At 27.5% G+C, this 14,464-nt stretch overlaps 1 protein-coding gene across 1 annotated transcript in view; it reads right to left on the reverse strand.

Moving 5' to 3' along the window:
• Positions 1 to 19: 19 nt before the first annotated feature.
• LOC107454787 (brefeldin A-inhibited guanine nucleotide-exchange protein 3) overlaps positions 20 to 14,464 on the reverse strand; it is a 46,906-nt gene continuing 32,461 nt past the window's right edge. Inside the window, exons 20-29 of the mRNA XM_071184302.1 lie at positions 13,941 to 14,063; positions 12,254 to 12,412; positions 9,983 to 10,229; positions 7,765 to 7,944; positions 5,586 to 5,853; positions 3,997 to 4,165; positions 3,191 to 3,338; positions 2,460 to 2,610; positions 1,402 to 1,572; positions 20 to 147 (exon numbers count right to left, since the gene is read on the reverse strand). Of these exons, the coding sequence (XP_071040403.1) occupies positions 2,533 to 2,610; positions 3,191 to 3,338; positions 3,997 to 4,165; positions 5,586 to 5,853; positions 7,765 to 7,944; positions 9,983 to 10,229; positions 12,254 to 12,412; positions 13,941 to 14,063 (1,372 nt within the window). The 3' untranslated portion in view covers positions 20 to 147; positions 1,402 to 1,572; positions 2,460 to 2,532. The remainder of the gene's footprint in view (positions 148 to 1,401; positions 1,573 to 2,459; positions 2,611 to 3,190; positions 3,339 to 3,996; positions 4,166 to 5,585; positions 5,854 to 7,764; positions 7,945 to 9,982; positions 10,230 to 12,253; positions 12,413 to 13,940; positions 14,064 to 14,464) is intronic.

Raw genomic sequence — 14,464 nt, forward strand, 5'->3', positions numbered from 1 at the left:
ATATCCTCATATCTTAGTACCTTAAACAAGAGCAGCCAAGGCGTGAGATAATTTCTGATTGTTGTGCAACACATTCTGTTAATACAAGAAATAACTGATTAAACATCAGTAGGGTTCCAGTTTCTCTAACTCTCGTTGCAGATGATTCTAAATTAAAAAAATATCTTAATTAATATATATAATTAAAATAAAACAAATAATAAATATGCAACAACAAAAGAAATGCTGAAATTTTGATTCATATAATTCTACACCTTACAAAAAATTGTGTTATGTGATTTTTTCTCAGAAGTTATCTGACGCTCGTTTAAAGAAAAAGAAGAAGAAAAAAAAGAAGATATAAATGTAGGCTTGCTACACTCTGCTAAGAAAATCAGCAATTTATTCTCAAAAAGTTTCAAAATTAGTAAAAAAGTTCATCAGCAGATGGGACTGACGATAGGAAAAATATATAAGACGATGTTTTCTTCAGTACACCAAATCATTTGAAAATAAAATACTTGCATAGGCATATGTCAATTTTATAAACAGATATACATGTTATTGTTGCAAATGACACATATTTTGAAAACATAGTATCTTTTAATGATCTCTGTTACAAACTTTGAAAAACTTCAAGTGAATTCGAATCTTTAATGCTCAAAAGAATAGCATGTCTCACCGGAGTATGTAACTGTCCTGTTACTTGTTTTATTTTCTAATATTGTAATGTTTATGTAAAATATAATGTTTTGTCACTAATTTATGTTTATGCTAATAAAATATTTTTAAAAAAAATAGTGAGCTATTGTTAGCAAAATAATTTTGAATAGCTCTGGAGTTAGGTCACTAAAGATTCATTACTACACAATAAATACTGGTAATTTTTATTTCATTTTATAACCATCGTCGAACAGCCACAGACCAAACTTTTTTGGTTTACAAATACTAATGTTCAACTGTGCAGCCTTGCAATTTTGAACCCAGTCCATAAGACAAGGCAACTCCAGGATCAAGCATTGAGAGAAATTTGCCTTTGTGGAAGACTTTTTCTGATCTATCATGGATCAAATAATGGTAATTGTGGAAATGAACGTTGGTTTTATAATTTTTAGATCATAAAAGCCAATCAAATTTTTCTAAATAGCTACTAGGATTTTTATGTTAAGCATTTATTGCAATTATAACATGCCATAAGAGTTTCCGTTTAAAACTACATGGCAGTCAGAATTTTCTGTACATTAGATACAAAATAAATAAATTAATTAAAGTGCAATCATAATTTTCTTTTTTTTGAATTTTTACAATATTGTGGAATAGTACAACTCACAATAGACTTTAAACTTAAAAACTAATACAGAAATACAGTTTATTTTCAGAATCTAAATGATGAAAATTATAAATAATGCATTCTATTAATACCTATAATAATCTGAATATAATCCACTATAAGATCTGTTGCTAACCCGCAACACTGTTTAAAATTTGTAGCAAAATTTTCCCATCCTTTATAAAGTCTGGTAGTTCTCCTCAGCCATTGTTGAAGCATAGGCAGCAAAAGGTGATTAATGCAAAAAATTCCAAACTCAGGACCTTAAAATTAAAAAAGAAAGACACGTCTGTCAATAAGAAATATTAATTATTAGAAAATATTATGCAATACAGAAAATATATATATTATGGAAAATATTAATAATCCTTGTAATGTAAGTTAATTATTTAAATAAAACTAAATTTTTCATTAAGTAAAACTAAAAAAAAAGCAATTATTCCACAGATATTATCTATAATTTAAAATTTATATACATTAAATAATAAATTAAAGCTAATATAAAAAATTCCCTTTTTGATGTTAAATATAGAGAGTAATGTGTCATAAATTTTAAACTTAGTGTTATCAACTTACTCTAAAAATAACCTTAGCTCTTATGCCAATTTAAGGTTTCTATATAAAACCAAAATATTCAACAGTCTTCAAATGTTGGATATTAAGATTTTTTTCAAAACCATTATATTTTGGTTTATAATTCAATATGCTCTAATAAGTTCGAAGTATATCTTAGTGAAAAACTAAGTTTTTAACTCCATTTTTCCTTAAATACTAAAAATTTTGCTAGAAAATAATTTTTAATTACTGTATCATCAATAATTTATATTGCCCTAATTCATATGACAACATACATTCCCATAACTTTTCTGTATTTATATTTAACTAATAAACAATTAAAGATTTGTTTAAATAATGTTAAAATCTGTAGTCAATAATATATGTCATTATTACATAGAGTCTATTAGATCTAAGATAATTCCAACCACTTAACAACAAATAAAGGTAGCAAAAAAAACGTTAAAAAAAAGGCTTGTCTTCACTTTCTGGAGTTTTAGAAGAAAACACGTTTGAAAAACTAAGAAAAATAAAATTAAGTATACAATGACCCTTAGGAGAAAAAAAAGAACTGAAAATATGATTTTACACATACCAGGTACATCTTTTAAATTGTGCAGCATTTTGAAAAGAGTTTCCATTGTTGCTGACTGATACTGTTTAGGACNTTACTTTTTCCTTGGGAGGTATTTGTCCAAACTTGCCAGAGAGACTGGTACATCATTAATTCCAGGAATGTCATTAAGCTGTGAACAGGATTTATTAATAATATACTTCAGGTTTAAACAGGTTTAATTAAAATTGAGAAAGTATATAGCAGTAACCGACTTAATTACAAAAAAGGCAAATGTTTAATGCACAGTCGTAAAAATGACACTTATGTGACTGACACTTATGATTACTTAAATGACTTAAAAATGACAATGACTTTTTTCAAGAAATTCAATAATAAGTTAAAAATTGCAATTAATTGTCTAATAAAGGATTTATTATCTCTTTTGACACAAACTATCTTTTACCATTGCTTAAAACAGTTTTAAACAATTTAAAAGAAATTGATTAAAAAAGATTCGAAAGAGACAGTTTGAAATAAAAGCAAATCAGCACTATAATAAACTAATAAAATAAAAGACTTGAACAAAAAAATTAAGCAAGCAATAATAAAATTTTTATTGAAGCTTGAGGAAAATTAATAGGTACTATACTTAATTTAACTATACATTATTAATGACATGATTGAAATTATCTCTAAAACATGTACTTTATATCACATAAAAATAAAAAATTTCAGTAATTCAACTTATTTTTATATAAAGGCATTCTTACTGTTTTTAAATCCCCCATATCTTCATATCTATGTTCGTAATCACTTCTTGTAGAACTATTCGATATTGAATCTGGCTCTTCAAAATAAATAACATCCATATCAGGAATTATTGGATCGACAAGACTAGGTTCAGAATACAAATGAATCCTAGACAAAAAATTTTAAAAAAATTTTTTACAATACAGATTTGATTTTTATTGACTTGGGATAATACAAAAAAAAGAAGAAAAAAAAATCTAATAATTTTTTTTTGACTCAAAAGAAGAGTCTCTCAACTGCTAGTCCACAAAATACAATAAAGACTTGTTTACCTATTTATAGGAAAAAACAAAGCAGAAGGATTTCCTCTTTTATTTATTTCATATTCACTTGTATGCTTTTGCTACTTGCACACAATTAAACGATTTGGTCTCACTATTTTGTTATTTAAATAGCTAAGTTAAGATTTGTATTAAAATTAATATATATTTTATTTATATTTTAATAAGTTTGGTTTCAAAACAGTTTTCATTATAGAGACTATGCGAATTATCAAAAAGAAGCTGGTCAATAAATTGTAAAGAGCCACAGTTTTGTCGAAGTAAAAATTGTCCCAACAGTCCAAACTATGAAACTTACCAATCCATGTTAAAATACTGAATTATTTTATTGCTCTTTTGAGTATACCAGGTAAAAAAAATTGCCCTCCTGTATTAAACTAATTCAAAAGTAGAAATAAAGTAAAAATACATATTGAATGCAAAAGGAATGTATTTTATTCAAAAATTTTAAACTATAAAGACCTCATTTCGTTTTCATTTCGTACCTGTGTGCAGAATTGAAAACTGGACAAGTAGGTATTTGATACATGGATGATAGGATGTCAGAACATTTTTCTAAGTATTTCAGAGCAGCTAAACACATGTCGAGAGGAACACTTGGTTCATTGGAATAATCAGCCATAACTTCTGAATTCGATGAATCCAATTCAACAGCTTCAAAATTTAAAAAGTGTTTAGTATTTATGAAATTTGTAAATGACAGTTTTTTCAACATCAAAGAAAACAGACTACAATTTTACAATCATTTTTAGTTAAATATCACAATAAGAGACTAGTGGAATATTATAAAGCAAAACACATTAATTATTGTTAGATTTACAATAATGTACAAGATTATAAATTTCAAATATAAAATAAAAAGCAATTAATAAAATAATTCAAGTTAGACGAAAAATCTAAACATAAACCTACTGATAGTTCTGAATGAAGTATATCGTTATTTTTTTTATCATATCAACCCAAATGGTGGTGCACATAAGAAACTTCACAACCAACATATCATTTATCACACAGAAGAAAAAAAACACTGATTTTTATGCACCCAAATACCCACCTATCTAGCTGATAGAAAAATGACCCTTCATATCCTAGTTTTTTGCCTGAACTGTTTGCGCAGGATATTTTATAACAGTTGTTGAATAGCCGACCCAATTTTCCGTTTACGATGACCACTGTTTAACTCCGCAGCCTTGAAATTTTGAACCCAATACAGAAGATAAGGGAACTCCTGGATCAAGTATTGGGAGAAATTTTGCCTTTGTGGAGGACTTTTTCATGGAACTAACCTGCATTTGAGTTAAATGGGGAGGAAAAGAATGAAAACCTCTTACCGTTAGCCTGATCACAAGGGGACTCTAACCCATGATCCTGAGGATATTTTACCTTATCACTGTGGTGGATGCGAGTCGGGTGCGGAATTTTGTATCGATCAGTCATCTTTAGTATTTGAACCCCCTTGATCTCATTGGATGCAAACGATCTACCCCCTGAGTCGGCTCTTGTGTAGGATATTTGGAAAATATGTGTAACCAATTCTGTTGCAAATATAGGGGGGAGGGGAATGTGAACATCGTAAAAGACTAAAAACTAAAATGTCAAACTTGCCAGCGGGTTAACTTTAGTCTAAGAAGCAAATATTATTATAGAGTAAAAAAAAAGATACAATGACAAAAAAAACTCATGGCAGGGTGTGCAATCATCCAACTTACATGATTTCTTAATAGATTTGTTCAAATATAGAAACAATCTTGCAAACAGATAAAAATTTGATACAAATAGACACTAAAAAAAGTACTTTTGCAACATGACTGCACAATTTTTAGAGGTAAAATAATTTATTAGAAAAACCAACAGAGTCAAAAGGCACTGATCTATATAAATTAAACTAAATTAATTCAGTCAAAATTCTTCACATTGTATAGTGCTAGCAAATTCACATTTTGGTTTAAACTCCAAAATGATGAGTATCATTAATTTAGAAAATGGAAATTTATCCACAAAAATTTAACAATTAAAATTTTTTTAAGCCAGCACTCATCTCACAACTATTTAAATAATAGAATGTATTACTAACCTGGACCACGAACATGTTTCAAAAGACACAAAAGGCAATCCACAGCAGCATAAGCAAACACAAATACATTGTCCGTAGCCAAAAAAGCCTCAAAGACATCTAAAACAACTCGCAAGTGATCGTTTCGATCTCGTTCAAAGCTGGAATCACTTCGATTGGACACGGCACTTGGTATCTGAACAGTCCTTAAAGCTCCGAACAGAGGTCGCCAGCCTGAGCGGATTTCTGTTGTGCAACCTTCTACAAATTCACAAATTGAACTCACAATCTAGAACCGAAATTAGTTTTATAAATATGAATTTAGGATTTAAATAACTGTTTTGCAGACTTTAATTTCATAAATTTTTTTGTAGAAAGCAGAAATGCAGATTGCATTAATATTAAATAATTTAAATAGAACAAAAATTATTTTATTCATTTTATTGCCTGAGGAGAAGCAGAAATGCAGGTTAAATTACCAAATTAAGATAAACCAATATTGCTGATTTAAATTCTGAGGATTAATATTTTTATTTCAAACTTATGTTCCAATATCTTTAAAAAATTATTAGTCATACAAGATATACAGTGCCACAAATAAAATATTTACACTCACTGTTCTAGTAACTTTCTCAAGATACATAGATTGTTTATACATCTTTAGATGATAGATTTTTTATAGAAGAGAATATAGTGTATTGTATAGAGATAGATTGTTTATATATCTTTGAAAATAATATAATTAAATCTAATCGGGGCTCGAAATTAAAAGTAATATGTACGTTTTCTCAGTCTCAAAAAAAATATATATATTATAAAGAAATTACAGGTAAAGTTATTGTTGCACTGCTACTGATCACATTTCTTTTGTTATCTGAATAATTAATGGTATATCTGAGTTTTGTTTCCCAGTAAAAGTTTCTTCATACGTTAAAAATAGATAAAACCAATTATTTTCAAGAAATAACAGATAATTTATGTTAAGTTTTAGTCTTTATTTCCACTTCGTCTATTTTTTCAACAGTTTTGGGAAGAGGTGAGACAAAGCATTCATTTACCTTTCCTTATTACCTTTCCTTATTTTTTTTACTTGCCATATATTTATAAATATTAGCCCATCTGTGTAAAAGCCAAAGAGTAAACATTTCCACTTTTGTAAACCCCTCTCTTCCCTGCAAGCATTTCAGATGAGCAGTGCAGATTAATGCTACATCATCAGCCCAACTGGTTTTTATCCACTGGTTCAATCAGCTCTCCATGCTTTTCACCATTAGAAATTAATCTCTGCAACAGTTCAACTTGGTAGAAAGCCAAAGTAAAGCATTATGGCAATAGCTATCTAAATTTCATGTGGTACTTTTTTATTGTTGTTTTCATTTTCTGCTGCTAGTAGTCCAGTGCCCACAAAGCTTGCACGCACTACCAGCTGAACTAGAAACCAAAATGGAAACCTTTCAGAGTATTTATGCTTGTAATGCCTTCCTGGAATTTTTCAAGGTTAATGAATACGATTATAAGCCGATCCCCTCCTTTGCAAATTAAGCTTTCAAAAATTTTCTAAAAATTCTCGGCTTATATTCAGAAATATACAGCATTAGAGGGTTGTATATATAAAAAAAATGCCTACATATATGAATAAAAGCTAAATGAAAAAGCCTATATGAATGAATAATTAATTTAAAGAAATCCATACCCTTGCTTATCACAAAGAAAACAAAACAGCAAACAGAAATAGGATTTATTAGTAGGAAAAAATTTTAAATAATCTTTACATAGAAGTGAAAAAATTATGAGTTCTGATATTGTTGAGAATATCATAAAAGATTTGAAGCAGGTTTTAAGTTGAAGTTATTAAAAGGATATCACTCTCATTTTTCCTTTAATTTCTTTTATTTATTTTTTATGCACAGTGTGATAGAGGAAAACTTTTTTTTAAAACAAAAATAGTATCATTAGAGAATAAAAGGAGCAAGCTAATATTTAAATTTCATTTTCAAATTTCAGGAAGCATGTTTCGTATTTTAGAGTACCTCTAATTAAATACTAATAACATGCCTTGGTCGACCCTGTGAAAACAAAAATATATGCCTCAATTTTTACACACCAGGCAATATTAATTTCAAGTTCTACTTTTCATACAGCCAAATCAAATCTGCTTAATAATATCTAAAAAAAAACTTCTATATGAAACTGAACTTACTTGCTCTTGAACATCAATATCGCATAATTCTAGGCACAAAAGATTTTCAAAAGGCTTAAAAAGTGCTTCGTTGAAATGGAAATGAGGAAGCTCCGAGTTTGAAGACAACAATGCGCTAACAATATCATGAATTGTAGAAACACCTTTTTTGGATATTAAGCTCTCTTTGTGGCAAGAAGCCTGAAAACAAACACATTTAGCTTTGTAAATTAAATTTCATTTCAGATTGAGGATAAAAGAGGTTTGAAAATTGATCAGGGTTGATACTTAAAATAAAGAAATTTTTTCCCTAACATGACCAGGTTTTCCAGGTAGATTTACAAAAAATTCCAGAATTTTTTTGAAAAATCAAAAAAATTTATATTTAAAAAAAGGTAAATTAAAAGTATAAACAAAACTGCAACTCTAAGAAAGCATTTATAACTTATTTTTATTTTTTTTAAAAATCAAAAGATTTAAATAATGTCAATTCTGATCAAATATAATAAATTGTCAGAACTATAAATGTGATTGAAAGGGAAAATAAGACTAAGATAATTTACTGGGCCATATTTTAAAAAATATATATATTCGTACGAAGTGGTTGAAAAAAAATATATACATAATCTGTGAAGTTAAATCAACATAAGAACATTTTTTAAAACAAAAATGCAATAAACAATTAAAATCCAATATATTAGCATCGATTAAAAATTAATTATGGGAAAGATAAACACCAATAAGATTGCAATACTAGTTTGAAAAGATAATAATTGAAAAAACATATTTTTAACAACAATTATTAAACCATCCTAAAAAGAAACCAACAAATACATAAACAATCCATATCTAATAAAAACTAATCCATACTTATTAAGTAAAGTAGAATAAATAACTAAAAATTAATGCTTTTTATCAACAGACAAGCAAAAATTAATAAAAGAATATATAAGTAAATCAAGGATAAAAACATAATATTTATAATCTTTAGCTATAAGATAGATGAATTATCCTAAAATTTGAAGCAAAGCTGCAAGAAAACAAAAATTAAAAGTAGAACTTATTAACCATTAATTTAAAAGAATAACTTTTCAACAAGTAATCCTAAAAAGATAATTAAAAAAACTAGATAAATAAAAATATTATACAAATAATCTGTATTTAATTGAAATTTAATAAGCTGATGAACGTTTTTAAGAATAGAAGAGAAAAAACAAACAAAAAAAAGCAATAAAAATGCAATATGTTACGATTTTCTTTTTTAAAAAAACAGTAGTTTGATAAGAAGTTAAGTTCCCTAACATTTTATTCAATTCACATTTTCCCTGACAACTCCCGGTGCGTACGAACCATGAATCGAAAGAATAGAAAGTATAATTTTAATTATAATCTGTATTGACTGTCTATTGTCATCTTTCAGAAGAAAAGCACCCTTTCTAATAAACTAAAAATGTGATCCCTTATTTTCCCCAATTTCATGAATAAAAAACTTTGATTTAATGAATTATTTCAAAAAATTAGAAAAAATTATGATAATAAATAAATGCTCCTAATATTTGCATCGCATTTTCACTTTTTGAGTCTAGAAGGTTTCTCTTCATTCATTCTTCTCTTCATTCATTCTTCTCTCATCCATTTAATTTCTTGCTAGAAGCTTCATCTAAATCTTAATGCTTTATCTCTTTAAGATATTTTTTTTAACTACCATTCAATAGAATATTTTATACAGCAATTAATAATTATTATATTGTTCAAAAAATTAACAATCAACACTATAAAAACTATATTAAATATAAATCAATTAAGCAGGATTTGTACAACTTAAACAAAACAATATCTTTAAAGCAATTGAAGAACAATTGCAATGAATGGTGTAAAAGTGCAGTTGGTCCATTATTTAACCCACCTTCATTTACTGAGCTTTGAAGTATAACAAGTTTTATTTTTCCCTCATTATAATGAAGGCTCTATTTCATAGATAATTAAAAATCCCAAAAATCGCATTTATTTCAAAAATTTAAATAAAACATTTTTATCCTTTTTGCAAAACTTAATGATAATTTCTAGTTATGTACATTTTATTGTAGTTACAGAAAAGCTGTTCCATGAAATTAGTTAAGAATTTATTTCATTTTGAACCCTGATATTATTAATACTCAGATTGAACAAATAAAGTTTTTGTTTGAATGAATTTGTTATATCAAGTTACAAACTGTGCAATGAACAAAACATTTCATACTTCTACAAAATGGGGAGCTACAACACTCCAAGCCTTCATGACATGTACTAAAGGTCTCCCCCCTCTCGCAGATCGCAGCATCACGTCTCCCAAGTGATACAAAAGTAAGTTACTACCATGCCCTCCAGAACAAGACACCCTTGCATGACTTTGAGTAAACAGCTGTATCTGACTTGCTGCACATAACTCCACTAGAAAACTGATTAATGCAGAGAGATTTAACCGACTAGCAGCTTCTTCAAACAACCTGCAGGAAATAAAGAACAATAAATGCTAAGAGGTAAACAAATGTAGAAAAAGTTTCAATAGCTATCTTATTAAATAAATTTAGTTTAATTTAAATAAATTGGAACATTGGTTTACATTTTGCATAGATTGCTTTTTGTGATTTTTTGATACAACTAAACAATAGAATGCACTTGAAAAATAATAAAACCTCAATATAATATTTAAATGCGGAACAAAATATTAATTATACGAATACAATGTACTAACAACCATTTTTTTTATAGATAAACTGCAAACCAGCAAAACATAAATGCCTCTTTTTAAATACATTACACTCATAATAAAGCCCTGAAAATAAAAACTACAGAGAAATTTATTATGTCTTTTGATTAAAATAAATATTACAAAACTGATGAAATAAATATTAATTATAATGATTTTAAATCTTCTGAGTGTTAGTTTTGGCTATTTCTGAACTTTTAGGTACCGGTATTCCTGCTTTAAAACACCAGATAATTCATGTTATTTAATGGGAGAGCAGAGAGCTTTTTAGCCAGGGGCTCAAACTTTCTTTGTCTGCTTGCTCTACAAATCTAAGGTAATGCGACTATGATTAACAAAAATATATTCAGATATAGCTATCATTACATAGATAAATAGTGAGAAAATTGACATTCAGCCATGATGGTACTTCAGCCTTGACCTACCAAACATTCCTTTTGCCTCAATACATACTCCCCAACTTATTATTTTATAAATATGTGGCATGGATTTCATATCTTCTGAAAAATATCAAGCATAGTTTACAATGAAAGGAGCTAACTATATGTTTACTTTTTGAAATATTTAGATTTATCTATAACCTTTAAAGTTTTGCATTCCCAACACCGTGATGTGTAGCTACATTAGTTTAAAACTACACTTTTATATTAATATTTTAAAACATACACGTTATTAAAAGTTTCTGTAGGATTACTGCTTGTTAATAATATTAATTTTTGTTTTATGACTTTTAACTAAATTCCGTCACAAATCACAAAGGAAAAAAAAATCTAAGCAACAAATTGGCAAACAGTAAATCAATTTTGAAACAAAAATTTTTATAACTATAGGCTTACAAGCAATCAACAAAAATTTGCAAACATCAAGATTTTTTTTTAAATTCCAAAATAGCAAAATACATTGAATTTTATAACTAGAGTTTTATATTTATATTCCGGATGAAAAATAACTTTTAATTTGTTAAATAATTTAAAAACATTTGCTTCGTCCTTCCGTTCATTGATCAATTTTTCTCTCAATGATGCTGCTTTCAATTTGAATAATTTTGTAAATCTATATTCAATCTATATTTCTCAGTAATCTGTGTTTCAACTCTGTTCACAGACTATCAAAACATTGGTATTGCATTCCTTTTTCATAAAAAATAGGAGATTCAATGGTGTAAAAAAACAAGCGTATACCTTTATTATGTATGATATGTTAAGAGTCAATGTACAAAACAGGGCATTCTATGTAATGCATAGTATAGAATACCTAAAATCCTCCCCTAAAGTATGAAATTATTAATATTTTAAGCATCATGTAGGCATTTTATAAAATACCTATCAACACAACAGGAAATCCAGTATTCTACATTATGCCACATCATGGTAGAGAATACCTTGAATCAACAGGCAAAGTATAAAATGATTCATAATTCACACATAGCTCAGACATTCTAAAGAATGATTATTGACAAACTGGCAAAGTATGAAACGATTACTAATTCACACATTGCATTCTTTAGAATTACTTTCTTCGAATGAGGCCTCATTCTTTAGAATGACTAAAGAAAAACCTATTATGCACATTGACTAGGCAAAGTAAAAAATAATTTTCATGTTTCATTTTAAGAGCATTTAGTCATTGTATAGAATGCCTAGTTGGATTACACAATGATTAGACAAAGTACATAATTCTGATATGTAGTAGATTGCACAAAAGCACCCGTTCATCGAATGCCGCCATTTCAAACATAGGTTTCATAGTTAGGCTACCTACCTGTCTACTTGTTGAGAAAGTGCTTCTATTGCTTCAAGCAACTTGTGATCTTTCAATACATCTGAAGTATGGGAAAAACTACTATTTTCTTTAATAATTTCAGATATATCTAGTTTACGCGAAGTGGAACCAGGCATAGAAGGTGAATTGTAGTCACAACTAGAATTATAAACATATTTATTACACATATTAAAAGCATTTGAACAATATTTTCATAACTTATAATATTAATTAAATATATATAAAGCACTCCTTTTTACAGGTACAATCGTGTGAGCTAACAAAGAGATAATATCTTTTCATTATTTTCTTTTCTGGCTTTTTAATAATAATCTTTTTTTAAATAAAAAAATTTTCAAATGTTTTTAAAAATATTTCATTTTATTACTTTTTATTCTTCTCTTTTCATAAATCTTCAATATTTTCCATGTTTTGTTTGTTTTCTCTATATTTTTAACTATATATATAACTTAAACATATACTCAGGGTTCGCACTCAATTTCAGAAAAAGAATTCCTTGACTTTTCCAGGTATATTTCAATGAAAATCAATACCATATTTCATCAACACTACGAAATTTTTCATCAGAAAATTTTGATTCCTTTACTTGTAATGCCAAGTATTAGATTTTCTATGTAAAATAAATATCATTATATGAGGATGGAAAAATTTCAGTTTGTCGAAAATGTGAAATTTTTATAATAAATAATTGTAATAGATCTTAGAATTATTTAACTCTAATCTCAACAATTGGATAGTGTTACTGGCGATTTTAAGACTATTTTATTTCCAGGTATAATGAAGGAATNTTTAAAAATATTTTATTTTATTTTCTTTTCATAAATCTTTAATATTTTCCATGTTTTCTTTGTTTTCTCTATATTTTTAACTATATATATAACTTAAACATATATCATCCCCACCCCCCATTAATCACAATAAAAGCTGGAGGTCCACTTATACACCACTGCAGTACACTTGAGTGAAATTTATTTATTAATATTTTTAAAGCAAATGACGTAGAGTTTAAGAAATGTATAAATACAGATGAATACAAACACTGATCAATAGCATATGAATAAGAAAAATAATGAAATTATAATGTAATCAAAACTTTTATGTATTAGAAATAAAAAACTTTTTGCGTTATTCTATACACTCTGTGAGTATAGAACTCGTAATCTGCATCGGTACTAGACTCCATCATCTCATCTCATCCCCTTGCATCATCCTCATAAAGGTTTATATCGTATTTTATAGTAAAAGATGGTATTAATACACCTTTGAGTTATTTATTTAAAGTATTATCAAAAAATAATTTTTTGAATACCTCCGAATAACTGGAGTTTCATAGTTGATAAAAACTTTTTTATTCAACAAGTTTGAATTCTAATGTCAATTTATTCAGCCAATAAAGAAAAAATTTACAAGCCAAAAAATGGATAGTCTACTTATACACTTTTATTGATTTACACTTTGGAATATATAGTAATCTAATTAAAACTAACTAGGTAATGCAAATTTTTTAAATAGTAGTTGGTTTTAAATATTAGTTTAAAAAAAATTATATTTCTAATAAATCATACGGTTTTAATAAATTATTTCACAAACTTATTAAAGAGTAATAAAAGCATTTCTTATTCAGCAAAGTAAAGAATGCTTAACAGCTAAACTGGCGCTCACAAACCTTGGCATGTTCAGTAATTGTGTATCTTGAGCAGTATTTAAAACCGATCGTGTTACGGATGACTGGACACTGCCATGACCACTGAAATAAGTATTTTCTAACTGAAGAACAAACAAACAGCACCTAAAAAAGAAATTATAAGAATAAAAGGTGAATGACAGAATAAATCGATAAATAATATCATGGTGAATAGAAGAATATGATGATAGAATTCAATTAAAATGCAATTGAAAATATTTAAAAATGTTTCAACCAATATAGAGGTCAAATGTTTTACTGATAATGCAAATATACCTAGGGCAATAAAAACTCATAAGAAAAGTAATAGAAAGAAAAGGAAGTAAGTCTGCTAACAATCTCTCAACTTATTCCAAACTTCCTTTTTAAAAGGTTTCATTTTATGAAAAAGCTACCCATAATTTTATAAGAAAAGTCCAATTTTCGCAAAAAATTCCCCACCCCCCTAAAAAAACAGTAGTCAGTCCAAACCTTTTGTGAAAGGCTCTGTTCATGTGAAAAAATAT

This window comes from Parasteatoda tepidariorum, chromosome 1 (genome assembly GCF_043381705.1).
Source record: "Parasteatoda tepidariorum isolate YZ-2023 chromosome 1, CAS_Ptep_4.0, whole genome shotgun sequence".
Lineage (NCBI taxonomy): Eukaryota > Metazoa > Arthropoda > Arachnida > Araneae > Theridiidae > Parasteatoda > Parasteatoda tepidariorum.